The sequence below is a fragment of the Microcebus murinus genome, chromosome 11 (assembly GCF_040939455.1).
Source record: "Microcebus murinus isolate Inina chromosome 11, M.murinus_Inina_mat1.0, whole genome shotgun sequence".
Taxonomy (NCBI): domain Eukaryota; kingdom Metazoa; phylum Chordata; class Mammalia; order Primates; family Cheirogaleidae; genus Microcebus; species Microcebus murinus.
The window spans coordinates 60365333-60393294 of NC_134114.1; the positions used below are offsets into that span (position 1 = coordinate 60365333).

The 27962-nt window shown below is 34.5% G+C and overlaps 1 protein-coding gene across 2 annotated transcripts in view; it reads left to right on the forward strand.

Moving 5' to 3' along the window:
• XRCC4 (X-ray repair cross complementing 4) overlaps positions 1-27962 on the forward strand; it is a 223476-nt gene that overhangs the window by 99768 nt on the left and 95746 nt on the right. For both annotated transcript variants that reach the window (XM_076008154.1, XM_012784379.3), the window contains exons 5-6: positions 3788-3940; positions 5052-5158. In XM_076008154.1, coding sequence (XP_075864269.1) covers positions 3788-3940; positions 5052-5158 — 260 coding nt within the window. The remainder of the gene's footprint in view (positions 1-3787; positions 3941-5051; positions 5159-27962) is intronic.

Genomic DNA, 27962 nt, shown 5'->3' on the forward strand with positions numbered 1-27962 from the left:
TCTCAGCTCTATTCAGACTTTCTTTTGCTGTACAACCCTGACCTGGATATAAATTTGGCAAGTACCATTTATTAATGTAAGGTTTACTGTACTGTTTCTAAGTATCATATGTTCACATTTCTTTATCTGTTGTTTTATTTGGGGTGTTATTTCTGCATAAAATTGTTTTGTTTTTGCTCCTATTTATATTATTGTTTTTGATATGTTATTCTTAGATTGTTTTCCCACCCAGAAATATTTTATTTTTAATATTCAGTATTTTTCTATATTTAGTTTTTATCCTTTAAATTTTTTTAAATTAATATTTAATGTTCTTTGGTATAAGGTCCTAGATACCTCGGTCCTAGGTTACTAATTAAACTTAGCATTATTGTACTGTTGTCCTAGTCACTGTTGAAAGGATGATATGCCATTGGGCCTTTCCTGTTTGAGGTTATTTATGGCTTCATCAGTGTGAGCTTTGTCTTGGGGTTATCCTTGGACTAGTTGTGGTCTGATGTAGTTGTATGTTGGCTTTCTTTTATGTCACTATACGTGGCATCTCATGTTTCTCCTCCACTAAATGGTCTCACCTAATAATTCCTGTCTAATTCTTGAGACATAGGCTTGGCAGGAAGAAATTAATATGAAAGGTATAGAAACATTATAATGCTATAGGAGAGGATTAGCATTAAAAATGAGGTGGGGACAATGCCTTGTACCTCTTAGTTACTCAATATTGAATAGAAGAATAGCATTTTCTGAGTCTGTTGAAAAATTAAGAGTAAATTCACATCACACAACTGTTCACAGTAACATTTTGTCCCAGCCAAACCCCACACCCCAGCTTTTCTAGGAAGTATTATGCAGTTTGATTATCAGAAGTTTGGTTGCAACAATATTCTAAAGCGTTCCTGAAACTAAGCAAGGCTAAGTCACATGATACCATTTAGTCTATTGACTTTGTTTCTCTATCACAAAAATGATGTTATCTTTGATAATGTAGTTCTGATACTGGTTATTTAGATTAACAATATTCTTTAGGCAAATTATAGGATATTTTATTTTGATATTATTTTTAATTTTAATATGTTATATCTAATGTTAATTTTCATAAAATTTTGAGAATTAACTTGTTAGTTAAGAGCTCATAATCTTTCAATCAAGAATTATTAAAGTGACATATGAAAATTCAATATAGATTTAAACCAGATAAATTACTAATTGGTTACTATTTCTAAAATTTTATGTAAGAAATTATGGTCTTGTACAAGATTTCCATTGTATATTTATATATGTTTGTTTTTACTTTGCATGTTTGAATTATTTTAGTATGTACTGAAGTATTTTAGTAGTATATGTGTTATATTCATCTTTCTAAAGTTTTTGTCATTGTGTTACATTAGAAAATATTACAGGAAGATGAGAATATTATGCTTATATAACACTTTACATCTAAAATGTAAGTGCAATGACTGTTTAAAATAAGCCATCAATATTATTATCTCCTTTTTCAGTTCGACTCTGTTTTTTCCCACATCTTTTGGTGTCTGTTAGATTAATATTATTTTCCAGAAATTTGTTTTAAAAGCTGAAGGTGAAAAATATTACTATTGTAATGGTGAATAGTTGTTAAATGGATGAAAAAAATATAATATTCAGAATGGCTGTTTTTCCATTTTCTTGTAAGATATCCATTTTAGCTTTTATGCTTGGCCATTGTCTTTTGGAGGAGAGCCCTAGTCAACCATCGCACCCAGACAGAATGGAATGATTCTGAAGCTCCACTTCTATATGGAATGGCAGTGACCCATGGCCACGTGGTTCAACCAGCTGGCCAGTATGATTCCCATATGCATAGCTAGTTAAGCAAAAAGCTCATTGCATCACTCTGTGCCCTGCATCTAGACCCATCTGACCCATACTAAGATGCCCCCAGTGAGGTATCGTACCAAAGTACAAGCTGGCAGGGCCTTTAGCTTAGAAGAGTTAAGGGTGACCAGCATCCACAACAACATAGCCTGCACTGACGTTTCTGCAGATCCGAGGACATGGAACAAGTCCACTGAGTCCCTGCAGGCGAATGTGCAGCATCTGAAGGAATGCTGCTGGAAACTCATCCTCTTCCCCAGGAAGCCCTCAGCCTCCGAGAAGGGAGACAGCTCTGCTTAAGAACTCAAATTGGCCACCCAGCTGACAGGCCAATAATGCCCATATGGAATATCTATAAGGTGAAAGCCAGAGTCACCAAGGAAGAGAACTTCCAGACTGATAGCACCAATGCTTAGCTCTTTTGCCTCTGAGCAAAAAGGACCAAGGAAACTGCAGAACAGAATGTCGAAAAGAAGTCCTCATCTATGGTTAAGGACTTGTGATAAATAAGCAGTAAAAATGGAAAAACAACAACAAAAAGATGTCCATCTTAACTCTCTCATTTATCTAACAAATACCTACTAGTCATCAAATGGCAAGCGTTATACTAGGCACTGAGGATAAAGCAGCCAATAAAATACACATACTCTCTGCCCTCCTGGAGATCACAGCCTTAGTAAAGACTATACTGTAAGAATTTGCTGTAATTGGTCCCAGAGAATATATTGCCATATGTTCTTTTTCATCCTGTGAGAGGACCTAATTCTGTACATCTCTAGATAGATAGTTATTTAAAGTATAAGAGCATATATATGAAAAGTATCAAATATTAACATTTCTGTTTCTAATTATTTCACGGAAAAATATATATATATGTATATTATATATACACACATATGTAGAGATTACTACTGATACACATGTGTGTGTATATATATATGTAATATGAAAATGCTGTGGCACCTGTATAGAACAACAGCAGTATAAACAGTATGATAGAGAGAAACTAGGCAGAACTAGACTATATGTAAAAGAGTACCTTACATGAAATAATATGTATGTGAATCTATAAAATAAGGATTTATTCATGGTATATGTGTATGTACATATCAAATATATAAAACTTCTACAAGTTTGCTTTCTCTACTTTATATATCTCTTAGAAGATTAAAGTAAAATACAATCCTTTGTTAGCTCATTTGAGCAGTGTAGGGAGAATTATAATAAAGAATTTTATTTGTTTTGCCTTAGACATCTAAAATTGAAGATATATAGTGTTTCACAATTGCTTTTTATTAATCTTTCCTTGGATATATAAAGTAGGATCTTTTCATTCATTATAGATATACATATATATATGTATGCTTGTTTGTATGTGCATTTTTATGTATGTATGTAGTGCTAGATTATAAGGATATAACTGAGTAAGTAATGTGGTGGTGGTGGAGCAGTTCATAGTCTAGTAGGGCAATCAGATTCAGTATATCGCTTTAACACAAAACAAGATTGTGGTTGCCATTACTATAATCTTAACAAAATGTTCAAGAAACAGAGGCTATATTTACTGTTTGAAATTTCTCCCATAAAAAAACATTCTTTTGTTAATAAAGCATAGAAGTGAATAAATTATTTTGTAAATAAACCATAAATATAAATCACATTTAGGCATTTAGATTGTTAACACATTATTTGTATCAGTTATCAATTTTGATCCTTTTCTCAATACATAAATTAGTAACATTATTACCAATAATTTCTAATTATTTACTTGTCTATATAAAACTTTTAAGTCATTGGAAGTTTGTGTAAAATTGATTTTTAATTGTATTTTCCATGAAAAGTTTTCTTGAAATCTTCTTGAATATTAGACTGAATAATGTCAAGGCTAAGAAGAACTGTGTGATTTATTTGTTTATTAATTTATTTACTTTTTTAGATTTGAAAAATGTGTGAGTGCTAAGGAGGCTTTGGAGACAGATCTTTATAAACGATTTATTCTGGTGTTGAATGAGAAGAAAACAAAGATCAGAAGCTTACAAAAATTGTTAAATGAAGTTCAAGAACTAGAAAAGAGCACTGAACACGAAAGGTATTTTGGCCTTCCTGTTTTTGAATGACACATACATAAATTTAAGTGGAATTTCTTCCTAAACTTTGTGAAGGTTAGATGCCAACATTTTAGTGATATGAAGTCCTTCAATAGTCTGTGGTTGGATGCTCTGGCTGTTAGGAATTCCAGGGGCTAAAGAATTCTCAATATGATCACTCCATGTCTGCTAATTTAAGTCCTACACTTAAATTGTAAAACTGGCATGAGACTTTTCTAAATATTGTTTAATTCTTAGGCATCACTAAGAAAGGAATATATTAATTTAAAAACCTTTCATCTCCTGCAAAACTATGGAGTTGGACACACATTTGTAATCTTAATATCTAAGAGGTGGCCCCCTTGAGAATCAAGTGTCCAATGTTAAATTCCAGGGAATATTTATTTTATCTGATTAAAGTGCAATCATCTGCCTCATCCTTTTGTCAAGTGTTCTCTGAAAGTGAATGTATACTTGATTTTCAAGGAAGAATTGTAGGTGACAGTCGGCTGGTATGGCTTTCAACAATTGTAATTTTTTTTAGGCATTAGCAAATATAGGTTAGGGTCTGTTGCTCTGAATCTTAGAGGAAGCACAGGTTCACCAAGACATAGCATAAAAAACATAACATTTGATGTCTGCTGATCCTAGTCCAGGTGCTGGTCTGGCACTGATATCTACTAGTTTATAGCTTTGGACAAGTCATTTTATCCTCATAATAAGGGTAAAGGTACCCATCTCGGGGTTTGGGGAAGATCAAAAGAAATGCAAAGCTACTTTGAGATTAATAAAGTGCTAAACACTCTGTGACCCACAGAGATAATTTGGTAGACTAGCATTTTGATAGAATAATAATAAATGATAAGAAACTAATGATTTAAGATTAATTATAGTGATCACTAAATATTCAGATTATTAGATAAAAGAGAAATTTATTCTTAAGAGAGTCAATATATAGTTTTTAAAGTAGCTTCATCTAAATGATATATATTTAAATATATGTTGTCTATTTAGACTCTTTCTCCAGGAATATGTTCTATAATTACTTGCTGGTGAATCTGATGCCTCGCCAGGGGTGAACCATTGATTTATAATTCTGTCTTTGTTTTCTAGGGAATCTGCAACCTGTTCTAAAATGACTGCTGACCGAGATGCAGTCTATGATGAAAGCACTGATGAGGAAAGTGAAAACCAGTTTGATCCCTCTGTTTTGATTCCAGGTAAGAGAAATACATTTATCTCCTTTGTTGAATATCCCACTTGGGTTTATTACTCTAATGTAAAAAATAACAATCAAAAATGGTGTGAAAATATGTACAAGAATTCTTTAGGATTTTTAGTTTAAAATGTCAAATACTTAATATTAAAAATTAATATTTATTGTAAATTGTGGCAGTTCATTAGCAACAGCAAAGCAAGCAAGCATGCATACACACATAATTCAAGGCATACTATTTTTTATTAAGCAAGGATATATAAACAACAAGGAATATATATCATATGCTAAATATCATCTGCTCAAAGCTGATTACCTTCAACATTTCAGATCTTATCTAGCTTATAGATGGGGCACTGGAGCAGGGTGATTCAGAATGTGTTAGATTATCCTGAGGTTGAAGCCTTCTCTCACTCTTCAGAAAAAAAGGATTGCAGGGGGGTGAGATGTAACAGAGGAAAAGAGAAAGGAAGTTTGAAGTACTTGAGGCTTTTTCAGTCCCTTATATCGACCACCCAGCAAGTGTTAACCCATGGATAATTTTTCTAGAGTTTTATGCATTTCCTAGGGTCATTCAGTGGAAGCAGGGGCCCCTAAAATCATTTTTATGATTAGATGGTTTTGATCTAAACCCAATATTATCAGAAATAAGTGTTTGTTTCATTTATTTAGAAAATATTTTTGAGTGCCTATTATGTACCAGGAACCTTTCTATGCAGTAGAGAACAAAATACAAAAATCTGTTACATTATGGGGCTTAAATTCTATTCAGGGAAATGGATGAAATCAAGATGAATAAATATAAAGTATGTTAGGTTGATAAGTGCTAGAGAGAAAAATAAATCAGGAAAAGATGATAGAAATATCAGGGTGGAAATAGGAATAAGGGTTATGATTTTAGCTAGGGTACCATAAAAGGCCTTAGTGAGAAGGTTGCCTATCTGGGAGAAGAGCATTCCAGGCAGAAAAAAAAAAAAAACCAACAAAAAAAAAAACTGAGTACAAAGGCCATGATGGACTTAAGCAGTAGCACAGAGGGCAATATTGATAGAAAGGAAATAGAAGGATTGAGAGAATCTGGAGATGAGATCAGGGAGATAATAGGACTACATAACACGTAGGGCCTTGTAGGCCATTGTAAGAACTTCACCTTTTACTTTCAGTTAGATTGGAAACTATTGAGGATTTTAAACAGTCAAGTGACATAATTTGACTTAAATTTTAACAGGCTTAGTCTGGCTGTTGCGTTGAGAATAGTCTATAGGATGATATGTGCAGAAGTACGTAACAGGTGGGAAGCTGGTTCAACAATAGAATGAAGGATGAGGGTGGCTCTGACCACACTGATAGTGAAGGTCATGAGCAATGAGCAGATTCTAGATATGTTTAGAGGCAGCTGAATTTGCTGATGAGGTGGGTATGGCCAAAGAAGACTGAGAGGGAGCAGGAAGGAGGTGAGAGGTAATATTGTAAATGGAAGTCAAGTGATATCCTGGAAGGCAAGTGAATTGTATTTTGAGGAGTAAACAGTGATTAGCTGAGCTGAATGCTGCTAATGGGGCAAGGAAGATGAGGATTGAGGGCTGATTGATGGATTTAGCAATCATTATTGAGGATGTTAATATAATATCTTCAGTGGGATGTTGAGAATAGGAGAGAATTGGAGGTTCATACGGGAGTGAGAGGAGAGAATTGGAGATGAGATAGCACATATAGGCAACACTTTCAAGTATCACTGTAAAGAAAAGAAAAGACATGAGGCAGCAGGTAGAACGGGTAGTGGGATGAAGAGGAGTATTTTTGCTTATTGTTTTTGGATGAAGGAAAGAATATGTTTGCATAGTGATGGGAGTGAATAAGGACAAAGGTTAAAAAACACCAAGGTAGTAGACAGAGGAAGAATTGCTGTAATACTATCTCTAAGTAGATAAGCAGATGAGATCCAATGGACAAGTAGCAGATTAGTTTAGCTAGGAACCTGGTCACTTCTAATAATGACCTGAGAGAAGGTAAAATACAAGTACAAAGACACAGGAAGATAATTAATTTCAGTCATGGAAACTTACTAATATTGATCAAATTAGCTGATTGATCTGATTCTAAATGGATTTGAATTAGATCACATATATATACTGTGGCACATGGGAATTGATTTGTTTTCATTAGTGCTCCATTTAAAATGAAATCATTCTCTAATAATCACATGTAATAAAAAGCTCACAAAGAAAGAGAATCTACATTCTTTCCAATTCAAACTGTCAGAATTTTTATTAAACACAATGGCATTTGGTCGTGTTCTTTATTCAAGGAGACTCACCAACATTTGAAGTAGATGAAAATTATTGTTGAAGAGAAAATATGTGGTTAAATATAGGTATATGAGAATGGGGTTCATTATGTGTTCAGTCTGTTTTAAGCAAAACTTTAAGCTATAATTGTACTATTTTTGCTTTGGCAAAAATTTTCTCTTCAAAAATGTTTAGTTTATTTCATATCCTTCATATATTTAAGTGTCATTATTTCTTTAACTCATATTTAATTCACTATATATTTGATTCATAGGTCTTTGGTTCGGGATTTTTTGTTTTTGCATTTAACTTGCTTTGGGGAAGTTTTTGATATCAACAATTAGGAGCATTTTTGTTAGAAGTTTTACCTGTCATTTTCCTTCTGCTTCAGTAAGAAATATTCAGGAAAGTGGTATTTGCTAAGATAAAAAAAAAATCTTGGATCTAAAATGCTTGATACTGAATTAAGAACTAGATTTCACAGATCTCAGAAAAAAATATTGTATATTTGAAACAACAAAATGGTCTCCCTTATATCAGCTTCTATAATTAATTCTTTTACAGAGATAAAATATATTTTTAGTCCATGGGTTATTATCTTTTTTGTTTTTTTATTTGAGCAAAGATTTGTATTTTTGGTACTTTATGTAGCAGTATTATGTGTTTAAGGCAGAGCAGTGAGAATTTTTTCTGAACTTATTCTACCATCTTGATCTTAGAATACAAGTAAATATGTGAATTTATTTTAGATATTGTAGTTTCATGTGAACTTTCCCAACAATAAAAACAAGAGGAAGAAGGCCGGGCGCGGTGGCTCACGCCTGTAATCCTAGCTCTCTGGGAGGCCGAGGCGGGCGGATTGCTTGAGGTCAGGAGTTCAAAACCAGCCTGAGCAAGAGCGAGACCCTGTCTCTACTATAAATACAAAGAAATTAATTGGCCAACTAATATATATAGAAAAAATTAGCCGGGCATGGTGGCACATGCCTATACTTGGGAGGCTACTTGGGAGCCCAGCTACTTGGGAGGCTGAGGCAGAAGGATTGCTTGAGCCCAGGAGTTTGAGGTTGCTGTGAGCTAGGCTAACGCCAGGGCACTCACTCTAGCCTAGGCAACAAAGCGAGACTCTGTCTAAAAAAAAAAAAAAAAACAAGAGGAAGAGAGATCAATGAGAATTAATACAATTGCTCTATCTTTCAGAAAACCATTTCTTTAAGGGGCTGAACGTTTAATTTGGTAGTAAGTTTTATTATGTAAGTGAATTTTCATCATTAATTACTAAAATGCCCAAATTTCCTCAAGAGTTGTTTCTGTTATTATTCCATTTCTGAATAATAAAGAGGTTTAGTAAGATCAAGATCATTTAGTGATTCTACCATATTCATTCAAGAAAGAGTTCTGCTTACTTTTATGCATATATCCTGAAGTAGAGTATGGATAATATAGTTTGAAAGAAATTGATTGGTAACTTTTTATGAATAAACAATTGATTTTATTGCTTTTTTTCACCAAAGTTTAATTGTTAGAATTGTCGAGGAAATAGTTAGTTTAGAAATAGGAAATAGGAAAAAATTAGTTAATGATAAGTTGTCTACTATAATAACCTACAACATGCTTGTATGTACTATAATATATAGCATGAAAAACCTCTACAAACTCATTAACAATGTATTGGCTAAAAGGAGATCCCCAAAGTATTATGAAACTTGAACATCACAGTCTGTACCACCCTACACTACATTTTATATTTTTCTGTAGCAAGATTTACTTTCCCTTTGTCTTGAATTTTAGAAAGTCTAGATGGATAGTAATGGTATTACTGGTTTTTTTCTTAAACTAAGGCCCTAGAGTTAATAGATATTTCAGTTTGTTTCAGATTAAGATTATGATAGATAAGATTGTTACTATGATCTCTATAACTCAACATCTAGATTACAAAGGAGGGTGGATCACTTTCACCCCCATCTATTTGGTAGTAACTCCTTGTGGTTTTAAGGATTCTGGTTAGTCTGCACTCCCTCTACCTCTAAAGTGTGTGTGTGTGTGTGTGTGTGTGTGTGTGTGTGTGTGTTTAATTCAATGGAAACCTATTACATTATTATAGATATTGTGAAACAACCTTCTCTACAAGAAACTCTCTGTTTCTTTCAATCCAAATCAAGGTTACACATGATGTCCATATCTGGACAGAAATGACAAGTTAAACTAGATCTACTGAATAACAGAACCTCACCTAAATATATACACATGTAAATGCCATCTTGTATAGCCTGAGAGCCTAAACTTGCAATACTGTACCCAATTGGCCTTTCATTTACTCTGATGATATTAGATAGAACCTAGAAAACAATTTATCATTATGTAATTTTTATATATTTTTCAGAACCATTTTGATGCTGTAATAAAGTAGAATTATATGTGAAAGAATTTTTAAAACATTTATTAATAGTCTTAAGAATTATAGCCATTATTATGAAATATTTCTTAGTTTCAACATGATTTTAAAAGTGTACAATTATTTAGTAGAAAAACTGGATTTATTTCATAGAAATAGGATCTTTCTTATGAAACATTTTTGAAAGTTATGCTTAATTGGCTCATAATTAGCCATCATAAGAATTATTTTAATGCTTCACTGATTATTTTTATAATCAATTAATATATCAAAATTATAATTACTTCTATTAATAGAAATTGATAATATTTCTTATAGGTAGGGAATAATTAAATCAGCCTTACTAAAGGTACAAATAAGAAATATATTTTTCTAGAATGTTTTACACTAGTTTCATATTAAAGTTTCATATTACCCAGCCACTAAAAACAAAATAAGCTTTCTTACCACTCTTCTGCATAATTATTTCTCAAGATTTAGCACATTAGTTTAATTAATCCTGCTTCTTAACTAACAGGAAGGTCCCTGTATAACTGCTATCAGTAATTTAGGCATTTACTTAGTTGGTAGGCTTCCTGAAAGGAAGTGTGATTATAGAATAGCCTTTTTGAAAATAAATGAATGGCTATGTCAAACAGTTGATGAATACTGATATAGTAGCTTTAAAAAATAGAACAGAATCCAAAATTTTAAGTATCAAAGGGCTTGTTGCTTCAAACAGTGAATGTCTACTCACAGAAGGGATAACAACATGTACTGCCAAAGAGATTACTCAGAAACTCAGCTTTAGAATTACAGATTATGCTCTTAATCTTATCCAGCTAGTTTATCATAGGCACATTTATTTATAAGTTCTAAATAAAAGGCTTGATTTAATAAAACCTATCACCAAACTGAAAAAGCAATTTGAGTGTATTTCCTAGCAATAGTGGGCTTTTATATGTAAACATTGTTGCTAGGAATGACATTATATACTTTAGAAATCTGGATTTCATGTAGTTATAGGTCCTGTAGTTCAAACCCATCATTTTTCTAATGACGGAACAGAGGCCTAGAGAGATTAAATACGTTACTCATAGTCAATAGGAGACAAGAACAAGGAAATCTAAGGACCCGTGTATGACTAGGATTGTGGGCTTAATTTTGAATATTTACACTTAAGAAATGCAAAAGGTAGCACACTGTTTTTTTGATTCATTATAGTAAAACTGATTTAGAATGCCTGAATCATTTATTAGCTTGTCTTAGGAAAGCGAATCTAAACATTTTCATTGGCCCTGTAAAAGAGCAAACCATGACCAAATTGAGACAAAAGGTGGTGTGAATACAGTAACAATCCCTAAATCAGCTGAATGTCTATAAGGGAATATGTATGATTCTTGTCTCTCTGTGGCTGGGACAGGGATTTCTACCACAAATAGCATATCTGGTCCCTTGAACCAAGTCATCAACATCGCCTGTAAGCCATATTTAAGATCAAAAGAATAGACAAGATTACCAGTTGATGGGGTTCTGGAACATTGCCAGCTCACCAGCATTGACGTGATTTTTGCTGTGACTTAACTCTCAGGGCCTGGGGATGTGTAAAGGATGGAAATCAGCAGGCTTGCTAAGCAGATTCTGAATGCATGATGTAGTGAAAGAGACCAGTTAGTTATAAGTCGGGTAGCCAGAAGAAATGTTCTACGTGGCCCCTTTAGTGCCAAATTCAAGCCCTGTGGTAATATTCAGGGATGTTGAGAAATAGTAAACCTGGTAACACTTAGGATTTTATGAGGAGAGAAGGAAGGGATATAATTTAAGGGACGACAAAACAAAAAGGAACTTAGGGTAGTATTAGTCACATTACTTCTCAAGCCATATTAACAACCATATTATTTTTTTAATTTAAATGAATAAGTTGGATGAAATCGGAAGTTGTAAACTGTTGATCCTTTCTGTGAACTTAGCTACATTTTTTTTCCTTCAGTGATATCAATTGGTGTTAAATAATTGATATGAATGCACTTCAACAGGGCATCAGTTTCCTAGTTTTCTGTAGTCCCAACACATTCTATTATCTTAGATCTGGTTCACTTCATTCATTGGTATCACTTGCATGACTTCTAGATATATATGAATTTGACCCCTGGAAAGTGATAATACTAATGATGATGACTACTACTACTAGTACTTCTCATTCTAATTCTCCTACTGCCATTATTGTTGCTACTGTGACCACTACTACTTCTACTTCTTGTGTTATTTTTTATTGTGGTTCCACTGGACTAGTAGCATCACCACCTAAATATGTAGACTCATATTTATTTAGACTATATTTATTTAGACACCATTATTTAAGCCATGACATTTCTCTCCCACTTTCTGTGTACTAAGCCAGGGAGATGATATGTGGTGAATGCCTGTTTTCATGTTCAGGTTGCACATTCTATCTTATGGGCATAACTGCTGGAAGTAGAAGCTGCTTCTATGGCCTTTTGTCACTCAGGATCACAAAGTCCCCTTGACTTTCAGAGCTAGATCGTTAAGGAGACAGTTCCTTAGGTGGTAGCTATCGAAGTTCTGGAGCTTGGTGTGTAGTCAAATTCCTTCTATTAATAGAAAGAATGGATAGGCCTAGATTTATCTCTGGGGGGAGATTTGGGGGGATAAAGTACCATGCTCTGGCTCAAGCTACCAAAGAGCTATTGTTTGTTTGCTTTGATAGCTCTTCGATACAAGTTCATTGACAAACAGGCTGTCAAGTAGCCACTGGGAGCGTGTATCATAAGCTCCTTCCAGAGAGAAAGTGAGAGTTGCGTGTCCTGCCCCTTTTCTGTACTACTTTGAGGCAGCGTAGCCCCTAAAAATGTTTGAACACCTGTTTAAAACCATCTATTTGTTGTTGATCAAGGAAGACTCTCATATGCCTTCTCCTACCAGAGCTACTAGGTTTAGAGTAGAGTCCTTTGGCAGGTACCTTTAAAAATTAGGGCCCTCAATGTGTATCCTAAACCCCTTCTGGCAAGAAACAGGGAATTGCATCTTTTTAAAGCCCCTTCTCTGCATTGCTTCAGGGAGATGAAGTCCCTGGAGGGCTTGCATGCCTGTTTAAATAGGCTGCTTTTTTTCTGTGGTCTAGAGAGACATGTGTATGCCAGTCCCTTCTGCTCTCAGAATTAGAAGATTTAGAGTGAAGTCTTTTAGGTGGGTGTTATAAGATTTGGGCTCTTTGTGTGAGTAAAAATTCCTCCCAGGCTGGCAGCAGGTTGTTGACTATCTCTTTAATTTCCCAATGTGATTTATTTAGAAGTCAGTCCAGCAGTTTGATGCTGAGCAGCTTTGTAAACCCCTTCAGGAAGGAAACAAGGCTGTGTTTTGTATGCCACTTTTCTACACTGCTCCAGGGGAATGAAGTCCCTGGAGGTGCTTGTGCTCCCATTTAAAAATGCTTTGTTTTCCCTGTGGTCTAGAGAGATGTGTATGCCTGTCCATTCTGCTCTCAGAGCTAGGAGATTTAGGATGGGACTGCCCTTAGGTGAATATTGTAAGAGTTGGGGTGCTTGGTGTGAGTGCAGACTCCTCCCAGGCTAATATTAGTTTATGAATTGGGTCTACCCTTAATTCCCTAATGTAAATTAGTCAGACACCAGGCTAGCTGGAGGCATGTTTTGTAAACTCCTTGTTGGGGTGGGGATGGGGGGGGCTAACAAAATGCTTTGCTATTTTGTTTTTAAGCCCCTTCTCTGCTCTGCTTTCCGGCAGATGTAGTCCCTGCAAGTGCTTGTGTGCCTGTATAAATCTGCTGCTTTTTCTCCTGTGGTCTAGAAAGATACCTGTTTGTCTAATCTTCACTCCAGTAGTTGGCGAATTAAAAGACAAACCATAGGAAAACTTAGGGATAGGGCCCTATATGTGGGGTCCAAACCCTCCTCTCCTCAGGGAGAAACTGGGTGTTGGGAATTCCATGCCAATTTCATGGTGCAGTGCCTGGGGTGGGAGTCTTTGCCTGATACTACCTTAGCTTTTCCTACCCATTTGATGTGTATATTTTTCAGTTACCCAGTTGAGTGGGTAAGAGTCTTTGAATTGGTCTCTGAGTTTCTCTCAGAGGGAATTGATCCCTGGATAGAATTTTATTTGGTGCTCCATGAGTGGAGGGAGAATCAGGAGCTTCTTATTTCACTGTTTCTAACATCACTCTGGCTCAATATCTTTTGCCAGCTTTAAAAAATTATTGGCCAGTGTTTTTTAAAATACTGATTCTATCTGTTCTTTCTTTTCTCCTGTTCTGGAAATTCAATTACATATATGTTAAACTTTTCCCTGTGTTAGAATTTTTCATCACAGTCCACATGTTTCTTTTGTTCTTTTCCATAACTTCAATCTTTTTAGCTCTATGTACTAAATATTTTCTGCAGACCCACTTTGTTTATTAAAAGTTGCAGTCTCTGTCAATTTCTTCTTTACCTATTTCCATAAGTGTATCATAAGTCAATTAAGCATGTCTTTAACCTGCTGTGTAGATATGTTTCTCTCTACTGAATTGTCAGCTGCTTGAAGGTGGTAGTCCCTCACAACACCTCGTTCATTCAGTGCCTTGAAATTAAAAGGAATGTGATAATTTTTAAAACTACTTTAATTAGTGAATACAATTTATGTCCCATATTGTTTTACTAATGGAAGATGTATATAAAGTACATTGAAAGTGTTTTTACCCCATTGATCATACATTTTCAATACATATAAAAAGTTCCCAAACTAGCACTGAGCATGTTGTAGTTATATACTAAATGGGGCCATAATAAACTATTGATATAATTTGGAAATACTTAAATTAACTGCATGATTTTCACTAGTTAGCATTGTGCATTGTGACATGTATTTTCAAGACTATTGCCTAAGTATAGTCCTTAGCTTATTTTTTAGTTGGAATGGTTTTAGCTGCAAGTAACAAAGACTCAATTATAGGTAGCAATAATGAGTTTACTATCTCACATAACAAGTTTGAACATAGAGGATTTCCATGGTTGGATAATCCAGTATTTCCATAATGTCATCATGTACCCAGGTTCTTTTTGTATTTCTATTCTGCTTCCTCAGGCTCTTCTCTCATGAGAAAAAAATTCATGATGCCAGCCACCATTCCAGCATCGTATCTGTCATATGATTATATAGATTTTTTTCTCAGGGCTTCCTAAAGAATTGTCACGTACCATTTCCTGAAACAATTACTTAGGGAAGATGACATACCTTCAGTGACTTGCTTAGACTAGTCAAGGCTTCATTCCTTGGCCCATCTATGGAGAGTGAACAAAATGGGTTTCTTCCATCAAGAAAGAAGTGGAGGAGGAATGATTGCTGGGTAGACTTGCAAAAAAGTAAAAATAAGAGTCATCCCCTGAGAAAGTTCTATTAGGTTGGTGCAAAAGTAATTGCGGTTTCTGACTGTAAATTTCAAATCTTTGTAACTAGGGTCAAACACATCTTTATTAATCAAAATAGGAACCATTATAATCAACACAGTTTTGCCAACAAGAAATACGTTTGCTTATTCCTGTAGCGTAAAAATCCATGCTTCAGGATTCCATGAACTCTTGGGAAACATTTTCTGCATCCTGCTAGTTATGGAAGCATTTTCCCTGCTATTGAGATACTTGAAGAAGTGGTAGTCGGTTGGCGAGAGTCTGGTGAATGTGGCAAATGAGGCAAAACTTAGTAGGCCAATTTGTTCAACTTTTGTTTTTTTGTTTTTGTTTTTGTTTTTTTTTTGAGACAGAGTCTCACTCTGTTGCCCCAGCTAGGGTGCCATGGCATCAGCCTAGTTCACAGCAACCTCAAATTCCTGGGCTCAAGCCATCCTTCTGCCTCAGCCTCCCCAGTAGCTGGAATTACAGGCATGCACCACCATGCCCAGCTAATTTTTTTCTATATATTTTTAGTTGGCCAATTAATTAATTTCTTTCTATTTTTAGTAGAGATAGGGTCTTGCTCTTGCTCAGGCTGGTTTTGAACTCCTGATCTTGAGCGATCCACCCGCCTCAGCCTCCCAGAGTGCTAGGATTACAGGTGTGAGCCACCACGCCCAGCCGATTCATTCAACTTTTGAAGCATTGGTTGGGTGACATGAGGTAGGGCAATGTCATAGAAAATAATTGGGCCCTTTCTGTTGACCAGTGCAGCTGCAGGAGTTGCAGTTTTCGGTGCATCTCATGGATGTGCTGTGCATACCTCTCAGATGTAATGGTTTTGCTGGGATTCAGAAAGCTGTAGTGGATCAGACCAGCAGCAGACCACAAAACAGTGACCGTGACCTTTTTTGGTGCAAGTTTGGCTTTGGGAAGTGCGTTGGAGCTTCTTCGTGGTCCAAGCACTGAGCTGGTTGTAGCTGGTTGTCATTTACAATCCACTTTTCATTGCATGTCACAATCTGCTGGAGATGTGTTTTGTTGTTGTGTACAAGAAGAGAAGATGACAGTTCAAAGGACAGTTTTTTTGATTTTTGGTCAGCTCATGAGGCACCCACTTATCATTTATCGAGCTTTTTCACCTTTCCAATTTGCTTCAAATGCCAATGACCATAGAATGGTTGACATTGAGTTCTTCGGGAATTTCCCATGTAGTTGTAAGAGGATCAGCTTTTATGACTGCTCTCAAATGGTCGTTGTCAATTTCCAATGGCCTGTGACTGCACTCCTCATCTTCAAGGCTCCCCTCTCCTTTGCAAACCTTCTTGAAGCCCCACTGCACCATATATTTGTTAGAGCAGTTCATGGGACAAATGCATTGTTGATGTTGCGAGTTGTCTCCACTGCTTTACAACTCATTTGGAATTCAAATAAGAAAATTGCTTGAATTTGCTTTTTGTCTAACATCATTTCCATAGTCTAAAATAAATATCAAATAAACAGCAAGTAATAAGTCATTAGCAAAAAAACAAAGTAAGAAATGTGCATTATGGCCGGGCGCGGTGGCTCACGCCTGTAATCTTAGCACTCTGGGAGGCCGAGGCGGGTGGATTGCTCGAGGTCAGGAGTTCAAAACCAGCCTGAACAAGAGCGAGACCCCGTCTCTACTATAAATAGAAAGAAAATTAATTGGCCAACTAATACATACAGAAAAAATTAGCCGGGCATGGTGGCGCATGCCTGTAGTCCCAGCTACTCGGGAGGCTGAGGCAGTAGGATCGCTTGAGCACAGGAGTGTGAGGTTGCTGTGAGCTAGGCTGCCGCCATGGCACTCACTCTAGCCTGGGCAACAAAGTGAGACTCTGTCTCAAAAAAAAAAAAAAAAAGAAATGTGCATTAAAATGATGTACAACATAACCACATCTATTTAAGAATGTATTACAATATCAAACGTCAAATTTCAACAATGCTAAAACCACAATTGCTTTCGTAGCAACCTAATATTTTCAATGCCACTATCAGAGCCTTCATGCTTAGAGAAGTTGTTGATTGATCAAGTAATTTCCTGTGAAACTATGTATCTACATTTTAAAACTGTGCATCTCCTCCATTTATTAAAAAGTTCTTTAGTTTTTATTCTATGATGATAGAAAAGAATTTATAACAATTTTTATAATGAAGTATGTCCATTTGTTCATAATTTTGTTTCTAAATTTTTTCTTAGAGACAGCGTCTCACTCTGTTGCCCAGGCTGGTATACAATAGTGTGATCATAACTCACTAGAACCTTGAACTCCTGTGATCAAGCTATTCCCTGGCCTCAGCCTCCCAAGTAGCTAGGACTACAGGTGCAGGCCACCATGCCCAGATAATTTTCTTAATTTTTTGTAGAGACAAGGTCTTGCTGTGTTGCCCAGGCTGATCTTGAACTGTTGGTCTCTAGTGATCCTCCTACCTTGGCCTTACAAGGCACTGGGATTACAGGTGTCAGCTACCATGCCTGGACCACTTGTTAACAGTTTTTAACGTATGTGATAGAATAAGTTTTGATTTCTAATTGAATCTTCACAGTGTGATACTACTTTTAGATATGGCTTCTAGATTATGAAATTATGAATTGTGAAATAAAATATTTCATAAAATAATTCATAATTTGAAAGAAAAACCCTGTATTCTTGTGCCTACCGAGTTTCTTACTGATGTATGGTCCCACTTGTGTAAAGGTTTTAACCAGGTAGAATTAGATGTCTAATCTAAGCTGATACTTGAAAGAGAATGAATATTTTTCAAGAATTAGCATTATAATATAGTCAGTACCTCTCAGTTGCTAAAAAATTTGAGTTCACAGCTAGGATTTTAAAAGCTGGCCAATAATTATTGAGCATCCATTTACAATGGGTATGCAGGTTTCACAACACTATTTTGAAAGATTTTTTTTTTTTTCAACATGTAAACCTTGGTGGTAAATGTTCATTAAAAGTAAACAAACAAACAAAAATATTCCATCATGTTTTGAGCTGAGTTGAAGTGTACTGGATGCTGATTTTAAGTATAAACTTGCTTCACCACTTTTGGCAACATTCTCTCCAAAAGACCCTTTTATCCTGCTTTCCTCTTTATCGTAAACATTGTACAGTCTCATTTTTTTTATTAAGAGGTAATTAGAGGTGATGCTTTTTACTTTCCCTGTATTTGCAATATAGTATTTATGTGTGTCAATATGGCTAAACATTGGCAATATCACATTTCAACATACTATTTACAATTCCTGTGGTACAGAGAAACAAGACCCAGCTCCATTTCTGAAGATTTGTTGAATTCAAGTTAGCGTCATAACTAAATCCCACCAAAACATGATTAAAATAAACAGAAACAACTCCTGAATTTAAACACTATGGTTCACCTTTTCTACCTCTCTTGTTATACAGCTCCACTGGCTATCATTGGAAGTAGATTTTATGATATTGGCAGGGAACTGGAAATGGTGTTGCAGTATGAATGGGAACTTTTGAAAAATTTATTGTGTGAACTGGACTTGAGTTATAGGCATTGACATATGCCATCAACCTCTCAGGGACTGTGATGGCAGATGCCGTGATGACCACAAAATGCATTAACTAAGGTTATGCATTAACTAAGGTTATGCCTGAACTCTTTCTTCAATATGTCACCTTAGCAACCCCAAAGTTCTTAAAATTGCTGTGGCCAAAAGCAGTGACAGTGGTGATGGGGAATCAGGGATAGTATCTGGTATTGTTAACTCAAAAGACCAATGATGCATTCGAAGAAGGTTCTACCAACCTGCTTTGAATGCATTTCCAGTGGTTTTTTTATTAGGGGGAAAAAAAGGTTAAAAGTGAGTAGAAACAGGAAGATAAATTTGAACCAGAGAAATATTTTCTGAGAAATGATTTTCATTCCATTAAAACTATATTCTAGAAGACAAAATGTTTAAATAATCTTTGCTAAAGATGACCTTTATGACCAAATAAATTTGGAAAACATTGAGTTAATAGAAATTAAACAGTTATTTTTGGTTTTTTACTTCTAAATTTTTCAGTCTTTAATATGGTAATTAATATGCAGTTTTAGTCCTATTAAATACAGCATACACCATTCCCACATTTTAACATTTACATTATTAGAAAGTTAATTTATTTCAAACAGCTCATAAGATTATTGAAAGTTAAATAAAGTACATAACAATATTTGATATATTTTACTTTTTAATTTGTCCTTGCATATAAGAATTAACTTTGTTGACATTAAATTCAGTCTTTAATAAACAATGTCTGCTCCGGATTAGAGACACCTTTACATTATTGTATGCATTTTTATTTTTATCTTTTGTAATGTTTTCTTTTTATTGGTTATTCTGTTACATAGTGATATTTGTAGCATATTTGATTTGGAAGTGCAAAATTATGAAGTTAGGTAATATTACATTTTATTTTATTTTTTAAATTTTTATTTATTTTTTTAGCATTTTACGGGGGTACAAATATTAAAGTTACATATACTGCCCTTCCCCCCTCCCCTTCTCAAGTCAGAACTTCAAGCGTGTCCATCCCCCAGTTGGTGTGCATCACACTCATTATGTATGTATATACCCATCCCCTCCCCACCACCTGCCCGACACCTGATAAATGTTATTCCTTTATGTCCACTTAGGTGTTGATCAGTTAATACCAATTTGCTGGTCAGTACATGTGGTGCTTTTTTTTTTCTGTTCTTGGGATACTTCACTTAATAGAATGGGTTCCAGCTCTATCTAGGAAAATACAAGAGGTGCTATATCACCGTTGTTTCTTATAGCTGAATAGTACATTTTTAAAATAAAAATTCTAATAGTATCAAGCTTTAAGAGATTTTAAGAAAATAAATAATTGTACTTTACCTAACAAACTCTTGCCAGTTTCCTTATTAAAGAGCATATTTCAAAGGCTAATTAATGTGGCTTTCCTTTTGAAAAATCTGAAGGGTTTTTTTCCAAGATTTTCAACTGCATATATAGCCTGCACAAGAGCCATTTCTCTGCTATATTATGATATAACTTTCCAAAGTGAAATAAAGTTAGACTTTGCCACAATTGGAGTCAGGGTTCACATAAATAATTTCTTTAAGGCATTGTGTGTGCAAAATATTAGGTACTTGCTATAACTTCTAATACAAGGATGATTGGGAAGGATGAATCATTACTTTTTAAAATTTAATTTCTTTTTAAGTGAAGTCTTTCTTTTATGCTTTTTTAAAACTCAAAGATAAAGAAAACAAACAAAAAATAGCATCTGATAATTACATGGAGAACCTCTGGTAGACATTCTATCAGTTGGAAAGCCTTTATATTCAAAGCCAAGTTCTTATAGCTTGTGTTACAAAGAGTGTGATTGGCAGCTGGGTCTCTTGGTAACTCAGAATAGGAAGTACATTGCTTTAAAAACATAAAATGAAGATGCCACCATTTATTAACATCTTTCTATTACTTTATTTTGTGTTTATTTAGAAACTTAATCTTATGTTCATTCTTGGAAAATGTGGCATCTCTTGAACCACCAGATCTTTGTAATTCTAAACAGGAAAAACTATCCTCTTGTAAGATATACATTTTTTTTTTTTTTTTGCATAGGGTTGCTCATGTATTGTTCTGTCTGCTTGTTTAAAAATCACATAAATTATAACTCACATGTTTTAGATGGTACCATATTTTAATCCTACTTCCTTATTTCAATATCAGCATTATGGAAATAAAATGCATGTCTATAAAGAGAAGGCGGTATAGCCTATTTTAATGGAAAAGATTTAGACTGTGAGATGAGGGCTCATGTCTAATCTTCCCTTTATTATTATGAATAATGACACCCAACATCCTTTACCTATATGTCAGGCAGGGATTCTGGAAGCTGTATAAATGTAAAAGTATTTGCAGTCTGTAGAGCACACAGACTCATATTAGTTTTATCAATGTTACTCTTTAAAGTAGTAATTTATAAATCTCAAAGAACTTTTAGATTCAGTTTTGTTTCCCATACTCCATACTTTTGTTCTCTGTGTTCTAAAAGGTAATTGAGTTGATTTAGTGTTATTTCTGCATCATCAAGCCTAGTACTATGCACACAATAGAATTTTCACATTTGTTTCTTAGGTAGTGAATGAATTTTTGCAGTATAATCGAATATATTTCAGACAAAAACAATAAATGCAGTTTAAATTGGATTATTCTTTTAAAAATCACTTTACCTGCCATGTTGTTTAAACATCATTAGTAAAATGTTGACAAATTTGGACTCTCATTGTTATTTTCTGGCATAACATCAGGACTACCTAAGAGTTTATTTTAGCACCGTCACATTGCTAAACAAAGCTCAGCAGTTATGACTTTTATTTGGCACAATTTCCTACCTATTTTAGAAGTATTAAATATGGTTTATAAACCATATACTTGTTTTTCTCCAAACTTCATAACACTTATTTAAACATTGTGTTGCATCCAAATTAACCTAAAAGACTCCATTCATTCTCTGTTACTTGGCTGGTGTGCCACTTACTCACAGATTCATTGACTGTGATTGATTATAAACTGCCATTGAGACCTACTTCCATGGATTAGTCATTGGTTACAGTTTAAGTGAGTCACAATTCCCTCTGCTATTGGACTTTACAACATGTAATAGGTGTTTTTAATGACTTTCCCTGCAAAATACACTTCTTTAATCTCAGGTCAGCCTGGTTTAAGTCCCTATTTTGTTGGACACCACCCCTAAGAAAACTTTTATTCCTCATTATTCTTTTCTTTCCATTAAACCATATCCTAGAATATTTTAAAAGCCAGAGTGCAAACTAATTGTGCATCCATAAAATATTTTCATAAAAATAAAGTTATAGTATTCTACATCAGCCTTTTCACAAAAATCAACTTTTTAAAAATAATTTTCTGCATTCCTGATAAGTTTTACAAAGTGCAACAAAGCTACCCTTTTAGTTAGGTGTGTACTGTCTGTGAACTCCCTAAGAAAAAGGATAAAAGCATCGTTTGCCCAACTTTCCTTCCCAGCATCAGCACAGTGCTTTATACTTAATGAGTAGCCAACATTTTTTTGTCAAATTGAATTTTTCTAATACTTCCATAAAAGATTTATGAAAAATTCTTACTAGGAGTGCTCCACAAAGGCCTTAGAAGAACTTTTGCCTAAAGCCAAAAAAAAAAAAAAAATCAAGAGCAGAAGCAGAGCTATCACGTAATTCTCAGGTGACTGGCTAAAAGACTAGGCATTAGAGCATTGGGACTTTCACCTGAAACTATTAATAGTTGTTCAGTGTGTGGCAGAGAACTGAACATTGTGGAATTTTTATCCAAATCCATCTAGACAACCTCTTCCTTTCAAAACAAAGTCTGAATTTAGATGACTAGAATTATTGTAATCAAATCTTATTTAAGAGCAAGGTTATTGAGTCTTATAAGTTTCTGATCAAAAAGAGTAATGGGAAAGTGAACTCACATTGATTTTATGATGCTCTTTGTGGGATGCTTACAGCTAGTTCCTTTACATAACTTATCTCACTTCATCTTGACCACAATCAATATTAGGCCTTATGGATCTTATTTCAAGAAAAGTTAAGTACTTTGTTCAAGGTTACACACTAGTAAGATGAACAGCCATCATTTAAATTCATTTGTGACTGACAACAAAGACCACACCGTTTAATTACCCACTCTTTTATTCAGGCTGTTTTACCTTACATTAATAACTAGATTTGGTTGTTAAGAAAATCTTAACTATTTTATGTGGGTAAACTGACAAGATTTAATGTTGAAAATAGTGAAGCCAAAAAGCTAAGTTGTCATTTATTATACTGGAAAATAAACAGTAATAGAGCCATCATTTAAAAGTCAGTCAGATCCACAGAAAGGATCAATCTGTAAGATCCTTTCATAGTTTAGTAAGTCTGAAGTCAATATGAATCCTACTTATTTCTCCCACTTTGACGCAAGTAACCACATGTTCTGTGGTTGTCTGGGCAATAGGCAAATGGAAGTAAGTACCCAGCTAATTCTAGTTTCCTCTGGAAGTTAATTCTAGTTTCCTCTGGATTCTAGTTTCCTCATGGAATCCATGAAGAGAATAAGCACTCTTTCTACTAGTCCTTATCCCTAGGCATTCTAGAAGAGGCTGCTGATGTTAGCAATTGACTATATCACTTTTGAAGAGTCAGTTTAGTTTAATATATGTTGATCCTTTTCCTACTGATTGCCTCATGAGGGGGAACCCCTTTTGTCCAGGAAAGGGCAGATCTCTTTCATTTATATAATACCTAGAAACCTTTACTTCCTAGAACTTCTAAATATAAAATAATTCTAGCTATCAATAATAATTACTGATTGATATACAGCACAGGTGTTTATAGCACTGTGGAGATCTGGGGTTTACTTGTAGTTCTGCCAATACCTTAGCTCTCTGATCAAGGCATTTTTTGCTAACTTCTCTAAGTGTCCGTTTTCTCATCTGTAAAATGTAAAGAGAAAATTAGGTTATCACCACAATCCTATCATCTCTACATTTATAGTTCCCCAATGCATTTAAGGCCTACCTTTTGTTTTATAATGAGATCAGGGAAAGTGTACAATGTGCCAGGAGGTAAAAGTACTACTTGATAGAAGGATGTTCCTAAGTTTTCTTACACCTGTAACAGAGGGAATGGCCTGAAAAAAAAGCAAACCAGCAAAGAGATTTTCTGTCTTTTTAAAACTTCCTCCCCCCACTACTCTTTTTGGGAACTGCAGCCTGGCCTGGATCCCTGAGGCAGGTTAAGTCTTTTGTTAAAATTCTCAGGTGGCGACTGCCACTCAGCAACACACATATTGCCATCCCAGTAATTCTGAAAGAAATTTTATAAATGGCTCACTGCTAAAATCACAGCTTTATTTTCTTCCATCTGATGTTTTATTTATTTATTTATTTAGTATTTTCTTTAGAGGTGGAGGTCTTGCTACATTGTCCATTCTGGCCCCAAGCTCCTAGGCTCAAGCGTGTCTATCTGATTTTTGAGAAACCCTAAAGTATTCGATAATTCTGCCAAGAAATGTAATCAGAGGGAAATTTATAATGGTTATGAAGATGACCAGCCTGGGCTAGAAGCAAGAGAATGTATGGTTCACATTATTTACATCGCTAAGGGTTTGGGGAGACTATACTAGATTAATCTCAGGGTTTGGACTCAGACTCCACTTAGAGGTATGTGACTTGAATTTTTTTTTTTTATATCTCTTAAGCCTCAGTTTTCTTAATTATAAAATAGCACCAGGTTTAAAGAGGCTTAAATTTAAGCCTCTTCAAATGGATGTATTTGTATCTTATTATATATAATATATTATTATATATGATTAAATATACCTATGATACGCAGTAACTGCCACATATTCAATACAAATTAGCTGTAATTAACATTATTAGTAGTATTATTTTTATTAGTGATAGCATTAGTGATAATAAAAAACACTTCTTTTAAGTGAAATAAAATATTACTATTTTATCTAAATTTTCAAAAAATATTTAAAGAAAATATGGAGATAGTATGTATTCTCATAATTCAAATATTTTTAAAATATTGTTGAAATTTAATCTTAGTAGATATTGATCATAGAGTTAGGAAGAGACATAGTGGTGGTCCCCAGAAAATGACACCTTGCCTCTTGAACAAATGCTTTTGATTTTGAGAAAAGATCTATCGGGCTTCAGAGAGATGTGAGTTGTTGGGAGAAACAAAGAGCCTTCATACCCTTGGGTATTTCTAAAATTTAGACAAAGCTATTGTGCTCAAATAATTTTTCAGTGCTTATCTGGGTCAGTAGATGTTATCAAATGCTCATAAAGCTCTTTATTGAGCAAATTCTCTAACTTGCAGCCTGATTTTAAATAAGACAAAAATAAACATTAAAGAATGAGATAGAAAAATATAATAATGAACACTAATAAGTGCTAATAATATATACAAAATTTTCATCTACATATGAATATGAGCAGATGAGAAAGACCTGTATTTATATAAATGATGTTAATGATGAAGGAAGTTTCAGCTATGAATCATTTTATTTTTCACAAAAGAAGCAAACTTGAGTCCTATCCTTTTAGCTATATAGTCCTCAGGTTTATCAGTAACAAAAAAAAATTTAAAACATTGTCTCAGAAAATGTAAAGGTTTTTAAGTTACAGAATTTTTGAAATATAAGTAAGTAGGAAAAATAATGTTATCTTTTCCTTTAAGAAATGGTTAGTTGCTAGGAGACCACAAATGGGTGTTAATGATTCCAAGTTACAGGCAGCTCCTAAGTAGGCTGGTATCTCTTTAGAAAGAATGTTTAATTCCTGTTCACAGACTATGCTATTAATAATTAAATGCCTAATGATTCTATTCTCATAGAATTTTAAATTTTGTTGAGGAGAATAGAAATAATTAGAGTGTAGGAGAAAATAGTGTGTTAGAAATCATCAAATTAATGTATTTACTCCAACATTTGTTAAAAGCCTATTAGATGTTAGGTCTGATATCTGGCTACAAGGATGCCACATGGAATAAGATATTGCCTTTCTGCCTTTTGGAAGTGCACTCTCTAGATGAGAAAAAACATCTAAACAATTAACTGTAATGCAAGGTAATAAGTGTAAATATAGTGCTTCAATCATAGATGGTACTCACTATATGTTAAGTGAATAAATAATTAATGAGTGAATGTTTAAGTGCTATATAGAAAGTGCTGTGAACAAAAAAGGAAGGAATGGTTCTCTGCCTGTGGTTTACAGAGGAAGTACTGTTTGAACTATATATTAAAGAGTGAGCAGGAGAGCTAAAGAGTGAGCAGGTTAAGAAAGCAGCACAGAATATTCCAGGAAAAAAAATAAAAAACAGCATATGCAAAGGCATGAAGGTGTTTGTTTTAAAGTAAAACAATGACATATTCAAGGAAGGGGAGAAGTTGTATGTGACTGTCTTACAGCTTTTGTGGTAGAGTGGTGAGAAATGAGCTAGATAGAAAGCCTGAGATAAAATACAATTAGACTGAAATTTTAGAAAGAGAACTATGGTTAGGGTGTGGAGGATGATCTAGAGAGGGAAAATCCAAAAGGCAGAAATGAGTTACTAGGGGAATTGAATTAAAACAAGAGAGACATGATGGCCTGAACTAAAACAGCATCCTCCCAGATAGTGAGTGAGAGAGATGAGCACTATTTGGAGTTAGAATTGGCAGAATTTAATGATTTATTCCACATGTATGTAGGCAGTCTGACTTTTAGGTTTCTACCTCAAACTAGTAGGTAGAGAGTAAAGCTATTAATCAAAACTAATGATTTAAAATTGTTTACATATTGAATTTTTGCTTTGGGGACTACAGATTAAAAAAAAATAAGTCCAGGAAACAATTGGAACTCAGTGTCCGGAACTACAGACAACGCAAAGGTATGCTCTGTGCTCTTTTTGTGTGCAAGAGAGCTGACGCTGTGTAATTGGGAAGGATCACCAGGAAGAGTTAGTACAATCGTATACTGAGAGTTCTGAAACTTATCCTCTAAGGACACTATTAGGAAAAACAAAGATTATTTTGAGGGGTATATTTGGTTTTGGGGGCAACCCAAATTAAGTAATACACGTCTGTAAAAAACAGTGGTTATATTTAATTGGCATCTTGTAAATGTCCCACAGGACTTTCCAAAAGTGACTCATTCACTGCATTAAAAGTTTAGCAATACAAAGTAAATAAAATAAGAAAATAAAAATTAGATTTGTAAAATTTTCGTTAGTACATTTATTAAATCCTTGCAGTCATATTAGTCATTTATTTTAAAATCCAAGAAGCACAACTTAGTTTTGTACAAATCTGGTGGGTTTTTTTTTTTTGCCTAATGAATATAACATACAGATACTTTAATTCTGTTAAGTAGAATAATACTTCCCCACCCCTAGTTCACTGATACTTTTTTCTTCTTACCACAAGAAAAATATGTTTATCTCTTTCAAAAATGCTTTATACTCTAGATAAGAAAGTTTATAACTTTTTACTGAGAGCCACAATAAGAATATATTTCACCTTTCCATCAAGTACAATTAACTCTTGGACAATGAAAGACTCCAACCCCCACCCCCACTCTCATCCCCACAGTTGCAAATCCACATATAACTTTTGACTGGTCAAAAACTTTACTGCTAATAGCCTATTGTTGATCAGAAGCCTTCCTGATAACATAAACGGTCAATTAACACTTACTTTGTATGTTATATGTGAAGACTGAACTCTGATCTTTTTCTTTGCCCCCACCCAAAAAATAAATTCCTTTCTAAGGGGGTCTGGTGAGTCATGCCTACAAATGATAAAGTCTCAGCAAACAGGTTCTTATGATATGGTTTACTTCCCAACCTGATTCTGATATAGAATCACATAAAAGAAGACATATCTTAACTCAAAAATTCCCTTCTGCTGATTCCTAGTCTTTTGGACAAAACTTCTTTCAGCCAATTGTCAACTAAAGAATCGCTAAATCCACCTATGACTTGCAAGTTTCTGCTTCAAGTTGTCCTTAAACCCACCGATTACTTGTAAGCCCCCCGTTTTGAGATGTCCCACTTTTGGGGCCAAACCGATGTATGCCTTCCAGGTATTGATTTATGACTTTACCTGTAATTCCTGAAATGTATAAATACCAAACTGTAACCCAGCCACAGTGAGTCCACTTGCTTCTTGGGCATGGC